A 9567-nucleotide genomic window follows, 5' to 3' on the forward strand; every position below is an offset into this window, starting at 1 on the left:
ACTCTTGTACTCATCGGGAGACAGATAATGCAGTGTGCAGTACAATGGTGTTGACTGTTCTGCTCTGCTTACACACATTTTCTTTTCGCTGTCCACAGAACTACTTGCGGGTGGCCTACCAAGAAGTAAACAACGGCTGTACAGCCAAGACCCTGGTGGTGAAACCGTATATGACCACCGAGGAGCTGTGCGAGCTGTGTGCTGACAAGTTCGAAGTTCAGGAACCCAGTACCTACGCCCTTTTCCTTGTCATGGAGGAGACCAGCCAGCAGCTAGCTCCGGACACATACCCTCAGAAAATCAAAGCCGAGATACACAGCAGACCCCAACCACTCCCCTTCCATTTTGTCTACAGACGTCCCACAGACCTTAAAATATGCATCCCCCCTGATAAAGAGAACTTCAACACTTTCCGCTAACAAGGAGCCAAACTGTTCAAGCACAGCCAGCATTGCACAAGCTACATCTTTTGTTCCGTAACACAAAATAATTCTCAATTTTCTGCAGGCAGAGGAATTGGGGTGGTGTATTGGCAAGCCAGAGAATATCTTTGGGCTGTTTTTTTTTTTTTTTTGTAATTCTTTTTAATTTAGGAACTGATTTTTTGCACTTGGTGGCACCCAGAGAGCGTTTCTTTAAAATGGATAATTCTGGTTCTAGGATGAGAAAGCCTGGGCTGCTACAGAGTGTCAGGATCACAAACTAGACCTTAGAACGTGGCTGTAGAAGGTGTTAAGAGATGTGCCTTAATTTTGCTTCTTGCCTAAATGTTTGTGTGACTTGCTGGCGGGATACAGACATTGGATTGAGTGAAGCATTCTGTATCAGGACACCAAAGCATTGCTTTATTTTCTGTTTCTAGAACAAGAACCCTCGACATTAGGTTTAGTTGTACTGTTCTGATGTGGTGGGAAACAGGATTGTGTATCTTAAGAGAAGAACAATAATAGCACTGTTCAAGCTCCATGAAATATTATGCCTTATACTGCTACTATCTGATATATCCTATTTGCTTGTAGCCCACATTTTCCACAAGTGGAAGAAATTCCTGATGCAGTGTGTCAGGCCATTTGCATTTCTGGATGGGTTCCATTCTTCAAGACTGTAAATACGATGACATTTTTAAATTTTTTTTATAGGAAATACCAAGTTTTTATTATTGTAAAGTTTTTAGAAATGATTGCAGTTGCTGGTAAACTGCCTTGGTTATAGACTTTTAATGTTAAAAGTTATTTTTAAATATTAAGTATTGAATAATAATTTGCATGTAACTTGTAACATTTCTCAAATCTGTAACCCCTTAAAGACCAGGCACAAAATGCAGATTAATGTTTACTACAGATCATGGTTTTTATTATTCGTCTCTCACAAACAGTATTTTGAAAAATCTAATACAGTGAATATTGTAACAAAAGTAGCATAAGGAAATCCACATAAGTGTGCTCTGCAGAGCATGTGAAGCACCCCCCCAGTCTAAAGCATATACAAGTCAACCAGTAATCACGTACTGTAGTTATACCATGAGTGTAGACTTAATCAAACTAAAATCTGGTTTTTATAGGGTTAAGCAGAAATCTCTTGCTGGTCTTAGAGCATACATATGTAGTATTGTACACCTCAGTGCATTGGGATTGAGAGTTTCCAGGTACAGGGTTCTTGAAGGAACTGTATCTTCACTGTGCAGAACCTATATATCCTCTTGTATAAGACACTGGCCTCTTAGATGTTCCTGGAATTGTACCAGTTCTTGCTGGTCACCAGGTGATTATCAGCAGGGTCCATAATCCATTGTTTTAAACACTTGATCGCAAATGCTAAAGTATCAGAGATGAAGGTATTAGCTCCTTGTGGTTTTGCCTCAGCATTTGAACACTGTGGCAGTAACAGTGAGTAGCCATAGTTCTGTGGGCCTAATTACTATCATTAAAGCAGTACTATATTACAAACTGTCTTTCAACCCAACTCTGACAAAATAGCTTATTTGCAAATTCGTTCTGCATCTGTGGAAGTTCAACTTGGAAGGACAAGTTTTTTGGCTTTGATGGTGGATAACACCTTGACCACGACCCAAAAAGCCCACTTTCTTTTGTCACCATTTTAAATCTGTTCTTCCTTATACTCAAAAAGGTGCATTGTAATTAAACTGAGAAGGCAATGTCTTAGGAAGGGATTTTCAGTGAAAACAATGTTGTGTTATTCCAAATCTTGTAAGTAATAAAGCTAAATTAAATTACAGGAGAGAAACTGACCATTTCAATTTCCATGCATTGCTTGTGAATGAATACTGACAAAATGTTACACCACACTTTTTATGACTTTTACTGTAATTCTATTGCTATCTTTTCTTGCACCAAAACCAATGAGACTAAGCATTTCAGCTGTGAGCTTGTGCAACATGTTGTGTCCTGTTAGGTGATGCACTCCCATTATGGACAATGTTGGCCCCTGCTGGTAAGAAAAGGTAATAGGATGTACTGTATGTGCTATTAATAACTGAGAAAACTACTCAGACTGCTTTGTACAGCAGTTATAAAGATACATGGTTGGGGACCATGAGGTTCCCCCCAGCTTTTGTCATGGTCAAGAATATTCCTGATGCTAAAAACATTCCAGAAATTGTCAAAATCAGATACCATAAATAAACTATGCAACCCCTGCACACACACACACACACACACACACCATGCAACCCCTGCACGCATGCACACACACACACCATGCAACCCCTGCACGCATGCACACACACACACCATGCAACCCCTGCACGCACGCACACACACACACACACACACACACACACACACACACACACACACACACACACACACACACACACACACACACACACACACACACAATGCAACCCCTGCACGCATGCACACACACAATGCAACCCCCGCTAGCATGCACACATACTATTTACACTATACTGATCCCCCCCACCCCACCCCCCAGCCCAGGATCACAACATATCAGGCTTCAAGTTCTGTTTAGGTAATGCAGCCTGAGAAAGTCATCTCAGCCATCAACAAAGAAAGTGTTTCAAAGGCGTTGGCCACCATGGCATGGGTCCAGTACTACAGTATTTTTTTCCATAAGTTTGTGGTGCTGTTTTCCTTGTTCCCACACTAATGGAGATTCAGTCCATTTTTTTATTTCCTATAAACTGGTTTATAAAATACCTGTCCAAGGCAGCTTTCACACAGAGCGTAGAACAACATAGCAGAGCATTTTACTTTAATGCTTTAGAAACTACTGTATATTAAATCCTTTTACACTGGCACGAAATGTATTGATAGTAAAATTGTATCTAATGCAGAATATTTCTTGTATTTCAGTATGAGTGCACTGCAAAATTAATTCCAAGACCTTTAAAATTCAGTGGAAATAAAATAGAAATAGGACTACTTTTCGGGTTGTATTTTTGTTCACGTGATGTCCCTTTAAACTTATTGTAGCATGCATGGGGAAGGCAGCAGCAGGGCTGGTAGGTGACGTAATCACATACAAAGACATAAGCCCGACATTTTTCTATCTCAATTTTGTTTTTACTTCGCGTTTTTTCACCTGTCCCCTTAATTAAACATACTCATATCAAAGCGTTTTCGGTAAATAACAGAAGCTGCATTAAGTTTCCCAAAATCATTTGTGTGTAAGATTAGCCCTTTTTAGCCCTTTTATATATATATATATATATATATATATATATATATATATATATATATATATATATATATATATATATATATCCTACCTCACTAACTTCTGTCAGTTTTTCACTGCTACCATCGAGTTGTTGCACGCTATTGATATGTTTGTTTGTTTGTTTTGCAGGTAGATTCCTAAAACAAAATCGAATTTCCATTTCTAAATAAAAAACATTATTGTACGCATCAGCTTCATCAATGACACGTGTGCAAGCAACGAGGCGTGTCAAGTTGACAGGCTCAGATTAGTTCATTGTGTAAAATAAGGAGGATGTGGAGAATCTGGTGCGTTACATTCACAACAAAACAAGTTAACAATTCTGAATCATAAAACCGTTTAAAAATATTTTTAAGGGGTCGTAAAAGTGTGTTTGTGACGGAAAGCGTGGGTGGGACTTGACCCCCCCTATCCTGTCCCACCCAGCCCACCCCATCTGCGCCTATGCCTCTGTGATGCGCCTGCCTGTGTTAACCTATTTCTCTACAATATAAATAAATACTGTGCATATTTTCACAACCAGTTTCATATACTAATACATACATGATTATTAAAACGCTGTCATTATTCTTATTAATCATATTGTAGCGATCTCAGTTCCCGCAGGCAGGCACCTCACACAGAGCGAGGCAATCCACACTAAGGCAGAGGGCGGGCGCGAACCTGAGACCTCCTGCACTCCAGCACAGCACCGATACCACTGTACAAAAGAGCTGGCTCCTTTGAAAGAAGCGTATATCAGGCTTATGTCTTTGTATGTGATTATGTCACCTACCAGCCCTGCTGCTGCCTTCCCCCGTACACGCTACAGTCTCTCCTGCCAGCCTCAAGTCCGCCCTGGACTTGCTTACCAAGCTACAATCCGACGAGTGCGTCGCAGGGTACCTGCATCCCACTGATGACACCAAAGTAGCGATCCCGGTTCCTGCAGGCAGGCGCCTCACACAGGGCGAGGCAATCCACACACAGGGGGAGGGCGGGCGCGAACCTAAGACCTCTCGCACTGAAGCATAGTGCCGATACCGCTGTACAAAAGAGCCAGCTCCTTTACAAGGAGCGTATATAGGGCTTATGTCTTTATATGTGATTACGTCACCTATCAGCCCTGCTGCTGCCTTCCCCCGTGCACGCTACAATATGCATAACACCCACCCCCCCTTCTCGTATATTGAACGGTTTGATCCAGAATCAGCTCGTCTCACTGTCTTATTGCAGCCGCTTAAGAGCGAATAATGAGAGTGAGGTTTTGAATCAGAAGAGCATCTGTTTGCAAAAAAAAAAAAAAAAAAAAGATGTCTAAAGCCACAAGTACAGTACCCTTTATTTGTTTGTTGCGATTGAGTTTTATCTTTTAAATAAATGTTTAGCTTATTTTATCTACTTGATTTCTGAAATATGGGTCGAAAAATAAGAACTGCTCCAATTATTACACCCAATTGTAAAATGCTGACACCTCAGCTCAGCGTCAACACAGGTTCCCTTCACCTCTCCCTACACGTTATTCACACCTGTTGTTCCAGACCAGGCATGCTATATTCAAACTTGTTTCATTATTTGTTTCTCAAGGGTATTCTTTGCTTATTTGTATGGATTGTATACACATGAATATCTCCATATATTAACAACACGAGAAAAACAGTTCAATATTATACACGTGAAGCGTTGCTTTCCCTGCCCAAGAGAAGTGGGGGGGAGGCACTCCCTGGCGACCCCCCAGCACTACACCCTGCCAACTATGGGGCAAATAACACTGTGACACTATCCAGGGTACTTTCTCAAATATAGGCTTACAGTGTATATTCAGCTGTAATGTGAGAAAATATCTGGTGTGCACCAGTAAGGCGATTTAAGACCTGTTTCAAATTCTCTGTAATTTGTTTCAAATTCTTGGTAGTTTCTGTGTGTGTTTAACTTGACACTTCGCAGCCATCATATTCCAAATCTAGTGTTAAACTAGCCGTTGCTTTCTGCTGTCAGACCACTTCACATCGCTTACTATATTCACATGTCAAGCTTTTTATGCGGTTGTGCCGTCTTAATTATCTTTGTAAGAAACATTTACTTTTCAACCACGTTGATAGTGTTATTTTTGTAAGTTTGTCCATTGCAGATGTAACAGGCCGGAGGCACAATGTAAAATGAGTCAAATAATGACGTGCTGGTCTCTCTTTTGCCAGCAGTAAAAGCAGAAAAAAATGCTTACTTACTATAGTAGGCCTATATACCATTTGCTTAAAGCACCACTATTTCTGAATATCACCGGGGAAAGTGGTTGTCATTCGTTGAAATCTATTCCAATTTCAAAGGAAACCACAAAGTCAGGTGCTTTACAGCGTGACAGAAATGGTTGCAGTTTGCCCTTAGACTGAATGTTGTTTCTAGCCCCAGACTGCTGCATCGGTCAAAGGGATTTCTTCATGTTCCACTGTGATTCTCTTCCTGTCCTGACATGACTTTAACCCCAGCCATACTGACTGTTTGAACTTGTGACACCTTAATATTACAATTTCTGGGGCAGTTTCTGTAGCTGGGGCTACATGAAGATTATTTTATCTGAAATAATAAAATATGTTGCAGACAAGTATAACAAAACATTCAAAACAATACATTGTCATGAGTGATGAATGTGGCAAACAGCTACATTGTAGAATTTCAGCCGGAGCAGTCAGAAAACAAACAGGAGAGACACTGTGTAAGGCAGAGATTGGCAAGTGGCAGCCCATTTGAGGTTTGGTGGTGGCCCCTCTGTGTTTCTTTATCAATGTATTACATTTTAAAAAAACATTAATTAGATCCGCTGCCTTGGCACTTGCACAGCCAGCTTCTATGTTGTTGTTGCTGAAGTGATTTTCTCACACTGCACGCAGGATGTCAGTGGTTGCTAGGCAACAGTTCCAAGGCACACAGTCAACATCACGTGGAAGTACGTAATCAATGCTTATACAGTAACACAGAGGTGAAGCTGGCCAAATTAAATAAATTGTTTGTTTTAATTTAGATATTTTTTTTCTTTTGCTGGGAGCAAAATGTTCAATTTAATAACCACATGTAATGTTAAATGGGAATAGATTAAACCTGCATTTGTGTGTTATGGCTGCTTTTGGTGAAATTCAAGTACCTTCAAAATACTATTTGCGCACTTATTTTTCATTGGAGTTTTTTTTTTTTTTTTCTTTGAGAAACACTAAAAACAACGGGCAGCTAGTAAATGTAAATGAAACCCATTTAAACAGTTATTTATCTTTGCTGTTGCACAGATAAGCACTGTTTGAATTCTGTGTGGTTTTACATTGTGAATTCTGTGTGGTTTTACATTGTGAATTCTGTGTGGTTTTACATTGTGAATTCTGGGTGGTTTTACATTGTGAATTCTGTGTGGTTTTACATTGTGAATTCTGGGTGGTTTAAGATTGTTGACTGGAGAGACAATAGCAGAGTTATAGCGGTAATGTCTTTGTTCAAAGATTTTCATTTATTAAAATAAATACAGTATAATTGTACTCTGTGCTTTGCCCAGTGTGTTTCTGTAAGTACGTTGGTATTGTGTAGGTATTACAACCTGACAGTTGAGTTAAAAATATTTAAATTTTGTTGGTGGCGGCCCACAAGCCGTTTTGTGGGCCACAACAGAGGCCCCTGGTTACGTAAGGTTGCCATCCCCGGGTTTAAGGAATTGACTTTGTAGCTTGGTACATGGCACTTGGCCCAAAATACACCCAGTAACTGGCTTTTCATAACTCAGAGTGCAGCTGTGACCTCGGAGGGATGATAAAACCTTTGTGCTTAATAAGCTTTTTTGAGCCTACGTACAAACCATAACTAAACCAATTAAAACTGGTTCTAATTTGCTTTTGTTAAAAGTGACATGCTATAACTTTAGTTAAGTGTCACAGAACGCATAGTAACACACAATTGGAACACGTAGGCTTTTGCTTGTAAAGACGCACCTTGTGTGGGGCAGTGTACACACTGTTGCAGTTAAATGGCACAAGCTCTTACTGTTTTTTCAGCCGTTGTTCCTTTTCATTATGCTTCTCATCTAAATGGTAAAGAAATCATTGAAACTGTCTGTAAACGTTGTGTGATTTTCCTGTGTTTAATGTGAGCTCTGAATCAACTCGGAGTTAATAAATTCTTAAAATCAAGCTGTGCATAGCTGGGGCACATCAGTAGTTTGCAATCACCAGCCCTGTCGTTCGACCTTGTGATGCGTGGGTAAAGCGCTCTGCTGCCTGACAGAACTGAGCAAAACTCATTGTTCTTAAATGTAACTTCTTGTTTCTGCAGACATTGTTAAAGTGAAGAAATGCCAATGTAACTTTTAATGTGCTTTGTCTCACACCATGCATCATGCTAGGAAAATAAGACCAAATTTGGTCAGGTTCTCTAGCTGTATATCTGTGCTGTACAAAGTCACTTCTTGGCTCAGCTCAGAAACTATCATCTACACTGATGCCAGCTCAGAAATTAACATCTCTGTGCGATGCCATCCAAGCTCAGCTCAGCTCAGAAGAAAATAACATCTTCACTGATGCCAGCTCAGAACACCATCAACTGAGACTTGAGATCACTGATTTATCACCTTTGATTTGCTTTGTTCCTGCTTGCATTTTGATTCCTGAATAATCTATTTCTGATTGACTTTAGCTGAAGAAGATTAATACTTTTCTTTTTAGAATTAATCGAACCTCTTACGACGGTTTTCTCATCTCAATCAGAACACCCCAAAAAACAAAAAGGCGTCACAGTGCCTCTTATAACCCTAGCTCCGCCCCTTTATTCCAATCTCACACATCCCATTGGTCCTCAGCCACACACTTCGGAGCAATGGGAACATACGGAACACACAGTGACTGACAGACGGGATCAACCACAGGGAAGACACAGACCACCCGCAGCACGACTGACACGGACAGACAGAGAACGTTAGGTTATTACAACCATTAACGAATAGGAAGAGCCTCTCTGACCGTAAATCTCTGAGCAAATATACAAAAGCTGTCCTATAAGAGCCCTGCTGTGAGGGGGAAGTCCCGCCCACCTTCTGCTGAAGAGGGACGTCCTCACAGTAGCACATCGCCATTTTCTTTCGAAAACAGAGGTCAGCTGGGAACACGACCTCAAAGGGTAATGGTTGTCATTCTCTTTTCAGGGAACCAGGGTTATGGTAATAACCCAGTGTTCCCTTTCAATTCGAATGACAACCATTACCGAATGGGAAAGCTGTACCAAAGCTGTCGCAGCTCCAGATTACCGACAGTACAGCCCCACGGCGATAGCAACAGAGCCCATGTGACACCTAAGGGCATGCCGCCTGCAAAACTCTAGAGCCCAGAGAGGGTCTCGTTCAGTTTGTCACATCAAGGCGGTAAAAACGCACAAATGTCTGACTACTTGTCCATGTAGCAGCATTGCATAACTCATCTAAAGAGGCGCCATGAAGGAAAGCCCACGAAGTTTCCTGGCCCCTGGTACAATGGGCTGTAATGTCCCCTGGTAACGGGGAGTCCGTCTGTTCATACTCGAAGCGTATCGCATCTGTCACCCAGTACGCTAGACATTGCTTCGGTAGGGCCTGACCTTTAGAGATGGACCTGTAGCAGACAAACAGCTGGTTGGACAGTCTCCAGGACACCGTCCTATCCAAATAACAGCGCAGAGCCCGAACTGGGAATAGCGTGTGCGGTCTACGGTCCTCCTCTGACTCGTGTGGGGGAGGTCTGAAAGATTCCAAAACCACTTATTGGTTAATATGGAATGAGGATACCACCTTTGGCAAAAAGGATAGATTTGTTCTTAATGTTACCCGCCAGTCACTTCCAATGAAAGCCATACATGTGTCATTGATGGACACACTTACTC

General features: G+C 41.2%; 1 protein-coding gene across 3 annotated transcripts in view; it reads left to right on the forward strand.

Annotated features, from left to right (window-relative positions):
* Positions 1-2233, forward strand: part of LOC121316820 (ras and Rab interactor 2-like) — a 58297-nt gene extending 56064 nt beyond the window's left edge. For all 3 annotated transcript variants that reach the window (XM_041252043.1, XM_041252041.1, XM_041252042.1), the window contains exon 12: positions 99-2233. In XM_041252043.1, coding sequence (XP_041107977.1) covers positions 99-419 — 321 coding nt within the window. In that variant the 3' untranslated portion in view covers positions 420-2233. The remainder of the gene's footprint in view (positions 1-98) is intronic.
* Positions 2234-9567: the final 7334 nt, after the last annotated feature.

The sequence above is a fragment of the Polyodon spathula genome, chromosome 6, assembly GCF_017654505.1.
Source record: "Polyodon spathula isolate WHYD16114869_AA chromosome 6, ASM1765450v1, whole genome shotgun sequence".
Classification (NCBI taxonomy): domain Eukaryota; kingdom Metazoa; phylum Chordata; class Actinopteri; order Acipenseriformes; family Polyodontidae; genus Polyodon; species Polyodon spathula.